Below are 15,640 nucleotides of genomic sequence, written 5' to 3'. Positions count from 1 at the left end.
CGGCCGTCGGGGCCGATTCTGGGCCCGTGCTGGGCCCGGTCCCCCTGCCCCGCGCCCTCCCCCGGTCCCGGCCGGGAGCAGCTCGCTCCCCGTAAGGACGGTCTCAGCGGCCGCAGGCCCGGCCGGCGCAGCTCACGAGCAGCAGGCCGAGGCCGAGGCACGGCACCGCCCGGCCGCCTTCCCCCCTCCGGGCTGAGGCCGCTCCTGGGGGCGCGGTCGTTCCCCCGGCCCCGCGGTTGAACGGCGCCCGCTCGCGCCCAGCCCGTCCCGGCAGCGGCACCCCGCAGCCGCCGGCCCCGCTCAGCGCCCGGCCGTGTCGGTGCCCCCCGTGGGCGCCCCCTCGAGACCGGGAGCGGGGCCGGGGGTGGGGGCGGGCGCTGCGACCCCCCCGAGCCGCGGGCAGAGGACGCCGAGGGCAAAGCGCGTGTGGCAAAGGCGGTCGCGGAGGCATAAAGAGGAGCAGAATCCAGATTTCCCGAATTCCAGGTAGTGCTTTACCACACAGAGCGTCATTAAATACTTGAAATAACCAAAGCTCCCGCCCAGCTGCCTGCCGGAGCTCTTCGGGCTCAACAGGGGTCTGGTTCGGGTGTGCCTGGGACGGTGCCGAGTGCTCGGCACCTTCCACGCCGGGCTCCTTGCGAGAAATAAGCTGTTAGGGAGGAGGGTCTGTCTTCTTAAATAAGATTTAGAAAGCATTATGAATTACATTAACCCTCCCCTAATTATTATCATTATTTACACCAATTAAAATTAGTTGATCTCATCTGGAACCAAATGGCTGACTGCTATGCGAAGTAGGCCCAGAGGAAGATCCCAGCACACACGCTTATTATCAAGTTGATGTTCAGGACATGTTTCACCAGCGGTTTCTCCTCCAGGGAAGCCAAGGGAATCTCGGGTTTAGTCGGCGCCACGTTCTCAGAGTTTTCCGGTCTGCTCTCCATCCCGCAGAGCCACAGGAAGGTCTTCATCAGCTTCGAATTCCTTTTGGTGTCAGTCGTGCCTACAAAGCCAGTAAATAGTGAGGTATAAATCTCACTTACAAACCAAATCCCAGGGATGTATCAGTATGGTCCTGTACAAAGGGTGTGATGCAAAAATGCATCCTCGCTCTTTAACTGAATACACTAGCTACACTGAGGTGTGGGAAACCCTTCAAGGAACATCTGTTTGGGGCTGCAGGATCAATTTCATTCTTCCCAGGAGGTCTGAGCTCAAGTTCTGCTGCTCCCAGCATTCTAGGAAACCGTAACAGGAGAGCACACCTGAAAGCTCGGCTGTAACTGCTTGGTGCCCATCAGCTTCCTTCTGCACGTGCATGCTCTAGTCCGTTTAGGGTTACTCCACATTACACGTGTGCAAAATGATTTCTCCCAGCTTTGTTGTCGATTAGGACATACGTGACAAAATGCCAGGAAGATTGTGCTCATACACAACAAAAGTGAGATTTCCCAGCATTTAACTTACTCATTAACTAATTGATCTTTTCAATAGCTTTTTATAGATCAGAGGAATACACAGCAAAAGCTGCAGAGCTGCACAAACAGTGTCCCAAGCCTGGCAATAATAAGTGATGATAATCATTGCTGGAAAGTGCAGAATGAGTTGCTATGCATGTTTGTACCTAATACCGACAAGTACAAGTTTTAAAAAATGTAAATCCTCCTTCACTGATCTGTCAAGAACTCCGCCCAGGGCTCTGGGTTCTCCCTGCTGCTAGAGTCGATCAGAAAACATCACTGAAAAACAGAAATGGAATTTCATGAAAATAATTGTGGTTTTCCTCCACCCTCCCCTTTTTCAATCAGTTCTCCTTGCAGCAGGTGCAAATAGCGCTAATCGTTAGTGCAGGACAGTGGGCATGGCTTCCTGTATCCCATCCAGCTCCTTCTTGATTTCAAGCATATGTAATGCCATCAAGAGATGGAAAAGAAACTAAAACTAAATGTTTGCTCAGGTAAAACTGTCAGGTAAAAACCTTTTAGCATACCCTGAAGATACAAAAATCCAGAGGAAGTAGTTTTAACTTTTCTTGTCTTCAGAGCCTTTACATAACGCGTAGGGTTGTTAATTGTGGATATTACTGAATGTGGTGTTGGAGCACTTACATTTATTATCATTTGAACTATTTTCAGAGGCAATGCTTATATCAATCTGGAGAGCGGGACGCTCAGCTTCACACGCTCCTTTTGCAGCATCAGGAGAAGTGCTGACTGCTAGGTCTTTCTTGACTGGTAGATCCCCGCGTGTGAACCAGGTAAGCCGACTTATCTGATGGCATGAAGAGTGGTGTTAAAGAAAACTGCTTTCATGGTTGTTAAAAGGACTACCTTAGCAGCACAGCAGCCTGGAGAGAGAATACTTTAAAGGGTCAAAATCTGTTCTCCTGCTCTGCTGGAGCAGGTGAACAGCTAAGTGCTCAGCTGCTAATGACAGAAGCGATGGCTACCATTGGCATGCTGGTTTTAGTTTTGTCTGGAACGTGATAGCTCTCTGAAGGATCACATTCTTCACTTTTTGTTACTGAACAGGAGACATTTCTGCATGGGACCATCACTGGGTGCAGATTGAGAGCGGGCCAGCGAAGGGAGCAAAAGAATGGAAACTGCAGCCAGTGAGGAACGATTCAAAGAACTGGGGTTGTTTAGAGAAGCCAAGACAGATGAGAGACACGATAATTTTCTTCAAATATGTAAAAGATTCATTAAAGAGGAATTTTCTCAGTATCAATGACAGGGCAGACAGGAAAGGATGAGCACAACATGAAGCTAGAAAGATTCAGGTTGGAGATGAGGAAAAACCTTTACTGAGAAGGGCAGGTAAGCTCTCGAACAGATCATGCACTCCCTGGGCATTCTCCCTCTCTGGGGACTTTGAGAGTAAGTTTGCCAGAGATTTTTCAGAAATGTATCGGGTTAGTTCTGTCTTGAAGCAAGAGGATGCATTGGCTGTATGATTTCTGAAGGTCCCTTCTAGTCCTCCTTTCTGCTATTTACGTTTTTCTGTAGCCTCAGTATATCTATTAAAAATAGTCAAACTGGCACAAACCTGTTCCAGAGGAAGTGTGCTCTCTGCCCTTGATTTCTCTTTTCTGCAAGTAAAAATGGTTCCTCACTAAATTAGTAAGAGAGTTGATAAAGATGACCCAGAAGCTGGAATTTCTTGGAAAATAGAGGGAAAAAGCTAATTTGTCATGGATTAAACACGTTTGAATTTAAGAACAGCTCTTTAACACCTACTGTTGACCAGTTTCCAGGGTGGGACTCTGGATTTACGGGACCAAAACCTTAAATGACAAGGCAGCAGAGTGCTGGAGCAAAGTAGGGATTGCTGTTACAAGTTATTGCGAGTGTTTTCACAGACATAGAATGAATGGAAACTTCCATTTCCAGATTATTTATCTCCACCTTATTCCCATGGAAGTAACTTGGGGCATCCTGGAAACCATTTAAGAATAATGAAAGAAATCTGAGGGGTTGACGCACCATTTCTTCCGAGGGGGGTTCTGTGAGCATGCTCACGACCAGCACGGTGAGCGTGGAGATGGCAGCCAGGACCATGGAGAAGTAGAGGTAGTGCATGTACCTCACCACGCCCGGCCTGAGGTCCCGCTCCCCGCACTGGGGCTCCGGGTAGATGAAGTCCAGCACCAGTCGGATGACGCCCAGCAGCAACCCAATCACCAGGCCCCAGAACGCGCCCTAGGAAGTAAGGGATATTCTTTACTGGAGCAAGAAGCATGAATCCGCCCAGGACCCAGGGCTATACCCGTGCTCGCAGGCTATAAGCTGGCCAGGCTTTCTGCTTGCAGGTTTTTTGGCAGGCTTCCCTCGCCTCCCTTTTCTGCTCCTGCTGTTCATCTAGGTGTGCTGGTGCTGGTACAGGAGCCTGGTACTTCTGCTGCGTGGGGACGAGTGGGTCATGCATTTTGGTATGGAGGGGATGTATAATGTCTTATGCCAAAATACTCTGAAGGGAAATATTCACATCCTAATGGTTGCCTTAACTGTGGGTGCTTACAACTGTTCTCCACCTAAGCAAAAGCCAGTTTGGGAAGGCTTTGCCCTGTACCCAGCACCAATCTTTGCAGAGTTGCTGGAGGCTTTGGATTCCTGCTGCCATTCGGCTCCTTAAGTTCCCAGGACCCCTGATGCAGATCATAGGAGTGCATCTAATAAATGGCTACTGAGGCCCTAACACCCTGCAACCAAGTGACACAGTCATCTCACTACTTCTGAAATGCCAGTGGAGCCTTTGAAAACCAGCAGGAATTACTGCTTCCTGCCCCAGGCTGATGGCTCTGCAGAGGTCTGGGTGCCTTTGTTCTGCTAAGCACTAGAGGAGGAGGCCGGACTGCAGCCTGGGGCTGTGCTCTGAGCCTCTGTCAGGCCACAGAGGCGACTGCACTGAGCACAGGGGAGTTGTTACCTTTTCATTCGCCCTTTTCCAGAAGCAACCCAGTATAAACACCATTGCCACAGGAGGCTGCAGGTAGGAGCTGATGGACTGGATGTAAATGAAGAGCTGCCCGCCCTGGCCAGCCTGGACTAGTGGGATCCACAGGATGGAGATCACAACGAGCAGCAGCACAAAGACCCTGTGCAAGAAGAAGATGTCATTATTGGTAGCCCAGATTGTTCTTTTCCACTTGCTCAGCTTGCAGGACTCCTGCTGAGATCTGTAACCACCAGGCCTCTGCTGTTGCCCCCCAGCACCCCTGTGCAGAAGGGGGCTCTCAGCCCGTCCTCACCTGTAGTGGATCCCTTGCACCCGCCCTGCCCAGGCTTCCCCAGACACCCTCTCCAGCTGCTTGATTTGTGTCTCTGCATGTCTTTGTGCTATGGCATCTTGGGTTTGCTCCTGTAGTTTGGTTTGACCTGAGCAAGCTCCTTCCCCCATCTCTAACAATGCTGTAGTGAAGTGGCTGTAATTAAAAATGGTCTGAAATACAGAGGTCGTATTCTTTGTTTTTTCCCAGTTTGAAGTAGAGAAATTGATACTGGAGATACTAAATCTCCAGAGGGGCAGCGGGGTGCAAAGTGTGCAAAAAGGTCTCTTGAACGTTCAGGGTCTGATAGAACACGCATGCCCTGGTGCCCCGTACCTGCCAACAATCATGAGTTCCCACTCGGAACAACGAGGCCGGAATTGTTTCCAGAGGTCCATGGTGAAAATGGTGCTGGCACTATTGAAGATGGAAGTCAAGGAGGACATAAGCGCTGCTATCATCACTGACATCATCAGGCCCCGGAGTCCTGGAAACAGAAGTGTCACCTCCCTGAGGACTCCTGAATAACCTCAGCTGCAGGATGACCTTGAGTTCTTTGAACTACAACAGACTTTTAAAAGTATTTTTAGCCCCAGTTTTAAAATGGCTAGTGGTAGGGAGGCTTTAGCAGTTGATTCTCATTGTTAAACATCTATTTATCTCTTATCTGAATTTGTAAGAATTAGACCTCTAGACACTGGACTATCACCCATCTCTCTTGTTGCATGCTGTCCCTTGCTGCTGTTTCATCAAGCCCAATGTAACCTCCACTGAAATTATAGTCGCAGGGCATTTTCCTCTCTGGACTTTTCTCACAGATGCCTTTCAGCTGGTGCCCAGCCCACCGGTGCCAGCACAGCTGCCAGGCTCCTCACCTACAGGCAGAAGTTCTATGACCAGCTTAGGGTAAGCGATATCAGAACAGCCAGATGGGTTGCCACAGATTTTTCGACAAATTTCCGGGTCTGCACAAGCCACCAGATCTGAAATAAGCAAGGGGGAGTGAGAAGCAGCTCCACAGAGCAGTCACCATCATCAGTTACTGGCAGAGGGAACAGATTTCTCCTGCAGCACTTACCTGGGAAGAGAACCCGGCTGATCATGCCCGGCATTACCATCATAAAGAGGGGCAAAATTTTCAAGTAGGAGGTCATCAGGGAGCCTCCCTTGGCGTGAGAGAGGTTTTTAGCAGCGAGGGACCTCTGAACGATGACCTAAAAATTAAGAAATGCGTTTGGTCTGCTGTTCAGCAGCACTCCTCTCAGGGTAAGACAGGGCCTGAAATGAACAAAATGAGTTAGAAGAATGCTGCAGAAACATCAAAAGGTTGCCCAGGGTTCCACTCCTGCTGGCTCTGATGTTGTCACTAGGGGTGACGGTGGTCAGACCCCTGCAAGGCTGAGAGAAGTAAAAGGCTGAAGTTCAAAAAAACCTCTACAGACTGATTAACACCCTCCACACACACATTTCCCCCCTTTTTACATTAAAGTTATTCACAAAGCTTAGTTGTGCATGTCAGGTTTTGCAGGTTGAGGATTGAAAGCATCAGCTTTTACTGCATTCCCCTAAGAAATAAACAGTCCAGGCTATGCTGCAAACCTTAGGTTTGTAACCAGATTTAAACAACCAAGGACATGTTCATGAAACCAGCCAAAGGAATAAGCAGTAACCCACCTGATCTGTACACCAGTACCAGAGGGATGGGATGGTCATTCCCACCAAAACCCCCGGCCAGGGAAGGTCGGAATTAACAGGGTCCCGGAAAATGTGAAAAGCATCTTCCCTTGGCAAGCCGCAGCTGCTGTTTTCCTTGCGGGTGCTGGGAATGGCATCAAAGTATTTTTTCTGCAAGCCTTCGAGACCGCCAACTTCAACAAAGCCTAAAACAAGTCACAAGAAGCAATTATCATCTTCCATGCTCTGTACTCTACAGTTTGCTGAGGGTGAGCCTCCACAGGTATTCTTTAAAGTCAGAAGCAACTAGTGACTTCAACACTGGGCTGGGGACAGCATCACGCTGTAAACCTGCTGGCTAGAGAAGATGCTTGCTCATCTCTTACACTACCTTAGAACATATTTCTTCAGGTATTTTTCATGGAGTACTTGTGCACTTTTACCACATAAAGAACTACTGTAAGATTATTTGTGTAAGTTTATATTTCAGCGGGAAAATACATAGGAAGCAGTTCTCAGAACATCAATTAAGTAATCAGCTGTAATGACCCAGTGTGTCTGTGCCATTTGTTAAAGATTCTGTCGCAGTTTTATCAACACGACCCATGGGCAACACTCACTGAAGACCATGAGAGTCACGGCGCCGATCAGCATGATGAGGGTTTGCAGCGCGTCTGTGTATATCACTGCGGCCAGGCCACCTGAGAGAAGAGAGAAGCAGCAAGCGGTGGGAAATGGGAGCTGCCCTGGGCCGGACCCCTCGCGCCTCGGCAGCGTTTTGAGAGCAGGGCAACCCCAGAGCCCTGCCAGGTGCGCTGTCACCTGCTGCCGGGCGCTTTGCCCGCGGTGGGCAGGTCAGCCCTTCCTCTGCACGGCACTTTGGCTGAAACTTCTCATGTTTTGAATCGTAATGAATCACCATTTTGGCACTAAAAAGCCAAAGTCCAGTATAAGTACTTCTATGGGAAATACATGGAAAAGCTCCAAGACAAAGCCCAAGCTGAATAAGGAGGAGGAAAAAAAGCAGGCATGGGGGGGGATCATTATGAGCAACGTCACGGGGTGAGCAGTGAGAAAGGAGCAACCTTTATTTATTTGGGATTTGCTGCTTACTCCGTGCGTGGCTTTGTTCCATTTGGCCGCTCTTAAGCCCCAAAAAGGCACCCGAGACTGAGAGTGTTTTCCGCATTGCACGGCTTGCTGTTATGTTAGTCCCTCATACCTCCAAAAAGCCCAGAGGAGAAACTGTACTGGGCAAATACCATGAGCATAACTTCCCCGTAAGGAGAACCTGATGTACATCCATGTCTGGCATGGCCTTGCAAGGTGTGTTCATTTACTCTGACCTTATAATTCTCTTTTAACAGGTGAGTTACCGATTGCTAGTTTTGCTGTTCTCCATACTCATGGCAAAGCCAGACAGTATGGGAAGTGCAGGACTCCTACCATAAGCGTGAGGATGCTCTGTGCATTGCATGAACGCACTCAGCTCACTAAGCAGGATCCGTGGTGCTGCGAAACGTCGGCATTAGGATCTGAAACTCAGCCACGTACCTGCAACAGTGTAGACAGCGGTGATTGCCAGCAGGCCCACAACAGCAATGTAGAGGTCCCAGTGCAAGGCTTGCTGAATGAAGAGGGCCCCAGCGTACATATCAACCTAGGGAACAAAGCGGTCAGTGCAGCTGCTGATGGTGTTACCGAGCCCCTCTAGGCTGGCCGAGCCAGGGAGCGGGAGCGCTCGGCCGACCCAGCTGCCTCTTTCCCCTTCTTCGCACATCCCTCTGCAGCCCCAGCTCCTGTGCGTGGGACCAGGCTCCGTCTCGTGTTAGGATGAGTTTAGGATCACTGTTTGTTGTGGGGGGACACAGTGGGAGCTACCCCAGGAGGAGCCTGCACACAGCTCCTGCATGGAGGTGCCTGGGTGGGCTGAGCTGACCCCTTCCCACTGCATAGGAGGCAGCGAGGGGGCTGGGGAGAGCCGTGGGGGCAGGAACCGGAGCCCCCAGGTGCTAAGCTCTCCCCGGTGCCCCAGCGCCTGCCACCAGCCCCAGCAGCCTGGGCCGTGCAGTGACTTCCTCGTTGCTGGCAGGGCCCAGCCCGTGGTTGAGGGCAGTGTCCTTGGGGTGCGGTGGCCCAGCAGCCACCTTGCTCTGCAGCTATGTGGAAACACTGCCTTTTAGGACGGGCAAACCACAGACCATAGAGTGACAGATGTATAAAAGCATCTGAGCAATCCCTTTTCTCTATCAGGCATCATGTCATCAGGGAGATGCACCGAAGGGGCAGTTTTTTCTAAAGGAGCAGCCGAGCCTGGCCCCTGGGTGCCCACAGGAACCCTGCGATGCATCACCCCCCAGGGCCGCAGGCAGCATGTGCCAGACAGCTCAGCCCACCGGGCCCTGCCTGCACGGGAAAAACACGGGCAGGGACTCTCTGCTTTCACCAGTTCACGCACTGCTGCCCAGTTAATAAACAGCTTGCGAGGTGTTGCGCAAGGGTTGATTCAGTTATTCATTCAAGGCACTACATCAAACAGGAGCAATAAGTCACTGAACTCTTTTCACGTGAATGCATACCAACTCCTACATTCTTATTCATCCTGCACAGAGCAGTGTTTGCTGTCTGTGCAGGAAATGAACGTGCAAAGGGAAACTGGGCAAGGAAGCCAGACGTACAAAATCTAACAAGTGCATCCATCAGGTTAACTTTTCAATGGATTACTGCTCAGGACATTGACATGTAGTTTCCCCCTTACTGTAGCAAGCATTCAAATCCCTCCTGGGAAAAAAGTTGTAATTCTTTTCGTGTAGCTTCTTGAAACAACTGTAGACTACCTGAGGTATTTTGAAAATACCCCCATCTCTGATACTACAGGGAAGGGGCAGTCACTGCCTCTCTCGGTCTTGCTGAAGACCTTTCCAAAGTGAGTTGAACTCAGCCTCCTTTCATTTTCTTCCTACTTACTGATATTTTGGTGAAGATATAGATGAACAAGTAGAGAATCGCCAGGAACATCTGAATTCTTTTGCCTCCAAAGCGCTTCTGCAGGTACTCTGGCATGGTAGTGACCTGTGTGGGAGAAACGTGGAGTGAGATACGGGACCCCCCAGCTCCCTGGGAGATGTCACAGCTCTCCCTTACTGCCAGCAGGCTGAGCACTGTGCACAGGCAGCAGCTCCTGCCCAGCCCTCGGCCCCTCACACACCGAGCCCCAGGGGCATCGGGTGCTCTGCAGCTGCCTCGCTGCCGTCAGGAGCAACGCAGCTGCAGCAGGGAATGGCCAAGCCAAGGAGCCAAGCAGGTGGTGTGAATCCCACAAAGTCATTGTTGGACACAACTTCCCATTTACTTACTCCTGCCGCTATATAAATTGGAAGGAATAGCCAGGCCAGCACCAAAACACAAAACATCCCCTGCAAAACAAATGGAAAGGAAGTTCACGGATGCTGGTCAAGGCTGTGATGAAGTGTGGGGAGCACGCACACCCTGGGGACTTGGGGACTTCTCACGGGCCTCAGGCCACCAGCAGCTGGAGGTGACTCTGAGCTCCTGCAGCAGGACTCTGAGCCTTGGGAGCTGCTCTGCCCTTGTGTGGCAGTTCCTTGGGGCTCAGGCTTCCTGCGGACCTGCCCTTATAGCACAGAGGCAGCTGGAGGGCTGCTGTGCCGTGCTGTGCTGTGCCATGCAATACCATGCCGTGCCATGCAATACCATGCCGTGCCATGCTGTGCCGTGCCACACTCACGTTCCACTCGTAGGCTGTTGCAGCAATTCCCGAGGCAGCTCCTGACCCAGCCAGGCCGATGAAGTGCCCGCTCCCAACATTGCTAGCAAACAGGGATGCGCCCACCTGGGGAGAGACGTGGGAGGTCAGGTGCGGTGCCCTCAGCTGAGCCTGGTGGTGCACGGGGCCGGGAGTGGGGCAGCTCCGTGTCCCAGCGCACAGGCTGGGCAGTGATGCTATTCCTGCACACCCTGCTGTGGGACATGAATCCTTTTCACCCTCTGCCTCCTTCTTTTTCCTACGTGCTCAGTGGCTCTGGCACCTTTCTCCAGCTCCTTTCGCCACTTGCAATGTGTCGCTCACTTGGGGGCAAATTTAGGGGCATCCTGCTTCCAACCGGGTGTCCATATCATGGAGGATCAGGGCAGAAGGTGGAGGGCACACCAGGAATGTCGGGCCTCCAGGTTCCTGTATTAGCACCTGCTGACTCACCAGGCCAGCCCAAATGAAGCTCCCCACTTAGCAGAGAGCAACACGGAGCTGCGGCCGCAGCAGGGACCACCCCGTTACTGCCAGAGATCTCCAGACAAGGCATGAGGAAGCAGATGGGCTTGGCCAGCCGGGGGGTGGCTGCCGTGGTGCCCAGGGCTGGGGCGGGTGCCCTGCAGCAACTCCTCTTCCTTGAACATGGAAAAACAACCAAATTGTAACTGGGTCTTTGCAAACCGTGGGAGTTACCTTTTTCTTTCTGTGTGGAGAAATACATTCTGCTTGGACAAAATTGCTTTTTACTCTCACTGTAACTTAGGGGCTAGCAGTACGATGACAGATATACTTACAGGCCACCAAACCATCTGTCCCCCGGCTAGAAAGTAGCCTTTCACAGTGCTGCGCTGCGTCTTCCACATGGACTGGGAAAGCAGAAAAGCAGAACAAAGGATCATCATTTCGGCTGCTGCTCAGAACAGCACCGAGCACGTGGCCATTTCCCTGGTGGGAGAGTGTCCTGTCATCACTCCAGATCCACAAGGAAGCCAAGAATTTTGGACAAGAGCTGCGGACATCCCTAGTTATCAGGCTCAGCCAGGAGAAATGCGAGGCACTGCATGCATTGCTCACTGACTCTTGTTGTTCAGAGATTTCAGAGGTTTTCATGTGGTATCGGGAGTTATGCACCGCATGTGAAGGCAGCAGCCATTCATCTCTGCCTTGTGACAGCCAGATTGTGCTTCTGCTATTATAAAAGCCATGCCAGAAGGATGCCTTAATTGTATATAAAGATTATTTTTAATTTATGGGATCTGCTGTCAGAACCTCACTGCAGACAAGCACAGATGATTTATAGGACAGCAATTCCTTCCCAGATAAACAAAACATTATTAGTAGTAATACTTGGTACTTACACAACCTTCCTTACAAGTGTTCTCAAAACCTTTGCAAACACTGGAGCTGAAGAGCCCTCCTGCAGCGCAGTGAGGGCACTTCCCCGGGCTGAAGTGAGGGTAAGGACCTGTAAACTGCATCCTTCCACTTGTGCAGTTGAATTCAGTGAAGTGTGGCTTGATTCAAGCCAAACTAGAATAATTCAAGGCCCAAACAGCCATATTTTTCAGTATAACAGGGCACATACGAAAACTGTTACATGCTTACCCAGAGCCCAACAGCCAGGACAAACACAAAGTACAGCACGAGGACCGCGATGTCTATGGAGTCCAGCGTCTTCTGGGGAAACACATCCCACTGGGGAGTCACGGACGCTGGGGTGCTGCTGGTGGTCTCCATGGCTTCTGGTGCAGGTGGGCACTTCTTTGTCCTGATGCATATATCTGTCAAAAAACAGGTTGGGCAGTTAGGGGGTGGATGTGGGGTGGTGGCAGCACCAGGGAGGTGCCGGCTGCTTCCTGGGGTGGTTGGTGCTGGCCGGGCTGTGGAGCTGCGGTGCTGCTGATGCTGGAGCTGCGGGGGTGGCTCTTGTGCCTGGCTCTTGTCCCCACTCACTGATCCCTCTTGTCTGCAACGTGCCAGATGGTTCCAGGGTCAGGTCTCTATTAATGTGGGTGAGTTTTTACCCGGCAGAGAAATGGGCACGTTACAGAGAAGTAACTAGCTGAACAGGAAAAATCCAGGCAAGGAGGCTCATTGGGAATCAGTGTCATTCCTCTTCCTTTCCTCCTCCTCCTCCTCCCATCCAGGCTCTACCTTGCTTTGAAAGCAGAACAGGATGTGAGTGGCAGCACCAGCAGTGGCACAGAAAGTGAGCCTCTGGCTTGGTGCTGGCCTTTGGTGGTCACGCAGGATCTCTGTGGCCCAGCACCCCCCTGCCCTGCTCGCCCTCCCCTGAGGATATACGGGATTTGCTTTCTCTTACCCTGCTGAGCCGAGGAGACGTCCCCTGGGCAGGGCAAACCCTGCACCCCTGGCCTGGGCTGCGGCACCGTCACCACCAGGACACTGGGCGCCTGCTCGTCCTCCTCCTCCCCATGCCTGCAGAGCTGCCCAGCTCCTTTGGCCACTCTTGCACTCGTAAGGTGACACTTGTAAGCTCCCCCCACCAAAAAGCTGGAAAAGGTGGGGCAAAGGGAGGCGGTGCGCCCTGCCCTGCCCGCCACGCAGGGGGAGCTGTGCGGGTGCTGTGCTGCGGTGCTGCTGGCCAGGGTTGGTGAGAGGGGCGGCCGGACAAGTTCTTCCGCTGGGCGCAGCGCTCAGCGAGCACGGACAGAGGCATCCACCCCATCCCTTGGTCCTGGGTTCCACAACCTCCTCTGGCCTCACCTCTTTGTTGATGCATGCAATTGCTGCTTTGAGCAGCAGCCAAGAGCTGCCCTTAACTTGCCTGTAGTCTGAAGAGCCGGCTGGATGCAGCCAGCTGCCCCTGGCATCGTGGCACTGCCGTGTACTCCCTGCCCAGGTGTGTGAAGGGAACGGATACATAAAAGCTCACCCGGTGTCCCCGTGCACTGAGGCAATGTTGCCAGTGCACCGGTGATGGAGATGCAGCAGTTTCACTGCTGGGCAGCACTGAAAAGCGCAGGCTCTGCCCTGTGCCACTGCAAACTCGGCCCCAGTGCAGTCTGCATGGATGAGGACCTTGGGGCTCATGCGTTTATGGCAATAAGGGCAAGAAGCAGTTTTGCGGTGGCAGACAAGGTCCTGCAGTCCCATCACCCACTGTCCACAGCTGGCAGGTTGTATCCTGAGACATCAGCATCCTACAGCTCACGTCCCAAAGACAGTCCAGAGCCGCATTGTGGTCAGCTGAGAGCGGTGCCGGTGCTGGGCTGAGAGCAGGACCCACAGGACCCCACAGAGCCCTTCCTGTACCCTGCAAAGCACCCAGGTCCCACTGAATCCCCTGGGAGCACTGGCCTTGCAAGGAGGCAGAGCACGGACTGTCAGAGGGTCAGTGGTGCCTTACATCTTTAAGAGGCAAGGTATCTTGGCTGTCGCTGCGCTTTCACTGGCATGCTTAACCTCTAACTTGGAAAAAAGAAACGCAGTTTGGTGCGCCAGCCTCAGGAAGCTGCTAACCCCTCTAACACCTCCCACTTTCTCTTTTGCAGCTCTGATATTGCCATTTCTTTTCACTTCCCGTAGTAGGGCCAGGTGCTGCACACCTGCAGTGCAGCCAGCACCATGAGCTACCTGCGCTCAGTCTCGCACGGGACAGGGCGCACGGACACCTCTGTGCCTTTTCCTCTGCAAGGTGTGCAGCACTGGGGCAGAGCCCTGCGGGCATTTGTCCTGCCCATCAATGAGGAAGGGACATGCAGGACATGCTCGGGTGAATTCCCGGCACCAAGGTGTGTCTGTGGGTCCCGTTTAAAGCCATGCAGGGTCCCTGACCCGGCGACGAGCTGCAGGGCGAATGCAGTGAGCTCAGCTGCTCTGATTTCTAATTCTAACCCTGCCCAGGCCCAGTGGAAATTTTGCCTGTTTTGTGCATTCAGGTCACAGCTCGGTCTCCCTCGGTTCCTGGCACAAGCGGCAGCGCTTTCCCCGCCAGAGATTGTGAGGAAGGAACATCCGTGGCATAGAAATGCAGCCGCTGAAGCCAGCCTTTATCAATGGTCCCAGGGAGACGCAGCCCACGTGGGTGTCGAGGCACCGTCTGGACTCTATCACTCTAAATGCCGCTGTAACGGGATTTTTTAAAGCTTTTCCAGCTCTATCCACCTTCTAAAGACACCACCTCTCGTCAGGAAGAAAGTCAGCCCCGAAGCCGCCCCAGAGCCACCCAGCACCCAGACCTCCCTGGCACGAGGCAGAAGCCGAACGGGAACTTACTGCGCTCAGCTGGGTCTCATTCTGTTCCCTCGCGCTAGGCACCACCAAGCCTCTGCCAACTGACAGGCAGCTTAAATATTGCCAGAGAATCGGGATTTGCCAGCAGAGCTGTTAACAGTGTCACAAGGAATGAGGAGGAATATTTATAGTCAAACTTAAACTAATTGCCCGAAGTTACTCTTTCGGTCTCTTGCGGCTCTGGCAAGAAGTGCATTATTTCCACTATCAGGGCTCATGGGTCAAATTCCAGAGTGCCATCCCCTGAAGCAATCTGCAGCAAAGGAAGGGACACGTAACAATAAGAAGGTCAGTGCTGGTGTCCGCTCAAGCTGACATCCCAAGACACAGGAGGGAGCCCGCAGCTAGTCCTGTGTCTAAGTTAAACAATAATAAAATCGAGCACCCGAAAGCTCAGGGAACCAGAAGCAAAGTAGGAAAAGCTAGTGTCTGTATTTTAGCTCGTTGTTTCCCTCTCAGCTCACACACTGATGGACATAACTAAAGGTCTTTGAAACCTGGGACTGGAGATGCTTGAATTTGGTCTGCTAGAATGTGGAAACTCCAGATTTTCCTGAATTGTGCTACAACAATGCAGATCCTCGGAGACTTCAAGCTGAGCATCCAGGTGCCTTGCGCTACCTCCAGCCCATGCAGCTTTTTTATGACTTCCAGCTCTTCCACTCTGAAGCTGAGACTTCTGTTTGTCCTTTTGGCAGCTCTCACTGCTTCTGGGAAAAAATCACAACTCACAGCAAAAAAAATCACGACTCCCAGCACTTCAGGCTGGATGCTTAGAAGAACGTCAGCCATGTTCCAGCGTGGCTTGGAGACGTCAGCCTGGAATTATTTTATCCCAGCCAGTCCACCAACAGGAGCTGTGAGGGCGTCCTCACCGTGACTTTCCTAAGCTGCTTGTTCTCTTTTTGATTTTTTTTTTCCATTTCTTGCAGGAAAGAGTGAAAACCCTTAAATATTCCCAAGCGTGAAATGCAACCTGGGATTTCTGTGCTGGCTGTTTCACTGCCTGTGGATGGAGCCAGCCCCGCAGTGGTGGAGGAGCTGGGTCCCGGAGCAGGGCTGCTCCAGGTGTTACTGCTCCCTTCCCAAGGCCACGCTCTCCCGTGAGGACAATGCCATGGTCAAGGCTGACTTCAGTTCTGCTAAGGATGAGCTGGACAAGGCTA

The 15,640-nt window shown here is 52.1% G+C and overlaps 1 protein-coding gene and 1 long non-coding RNA gene across 5 annotated transcripts; one reads left to right on the top strand and one right to left on the bottom strand.

Moving 5' to 3' along the window:
* Positions 1 to 46: 46 nt before the first annotated feature.
* SLC5A11 (solute carrier family 5 member 11) lies at positions 47 to 14,526 on the bottom strand. Of its 3 annotated transcripts, none has more exons than XM_040574098.1 (16): positions 14,457 to 14,526; positions 11,823 to 11,998; positions 11,012 to 11,083; positions 10,194 to 10,298; positions 9,802 to 9,861; positions 9,413 to 9,517; positions 8,000 to 8,105; positions 7,066 to 7,146; positions 6,446 to 6,651; positions 5,850 to 5,985; positions 5,647 to 5,754; positions 5,108 to 5,258; positions 4,432 to 4,600; positions 3,489 to 3,704; positions 2,139 to 2,274; positions 47 to 486 (listed from the first exon to the last, which is right to left on the bottom strand). In XM_040574098.1, the coding sequence occupies exons 2-16, from the start codon at positions 11,952 to 11,954 to the stop codon at positions 104 to 106; spliced, it is 2,166 nt and encodes a 721-aa protein (XP_040430032.1). In that variant the 5' UTR covers positions 11,955 to 11,998; positions 14,457 to 14,526; the 3' UTR covers positions 47 to 103. The 3 variants fall into 3 exon arrangements, with proteins under 3 accessions (XP_040430032.1, XP_040430034.1, XP_040430033.1); XM_040574099.1 differs by having other exon boundaries at positions 475 to 1,006; positions 2,112 to 2,274; XM_040574100.1 differs by lacking the exon at positions 3,489 to 3,704 and having other exon boundaries at positions 2,139 to 2,260; positions 4,454 to 4,600.
* Positions 361 to 4,954, top strand: LOC121078228. Of its 2 annotated transcripts, XR_005824499.1 has the most exons (4): positions 361 to 486; positions 2,139 to 2,260; positions 2,535 to 2,822; positions 4,454 to 4,954. It is a non-coding gene; the product is annotated as an uncharacterized LOC121078228 (long non-coding RNA). The 2 variants fall into 2 exon arrangements; XR_005824500.1 differs by lacking the exon at positions 2,535 to 2,822.
* Positions 14,527 to 15,640: the final 1,114 nt, after the last annotated feature.

The sequence above is a fragment of the Cygnus olor genome, chromosome 15, assembly GCF_009769625.2.
Source record: "Cygnus olor isolate bCygOlo1 chromosome 15, bCygOlo1.pri.v2, whole genome shotgun sequence".
In the NCBI taxonomy this organism is placed as follows: domain Eukaryota; kingdom Metazoa; phylum Chordata; class Aves; order Anseriformes; family Anatidae; genus Cygnus; species Cygnus olor.
The sequence above is the reverse complement of the archived record's forward strand: the minus strand, read 5'-3'. Positions and strand labels throughout refer to the sequence as shown.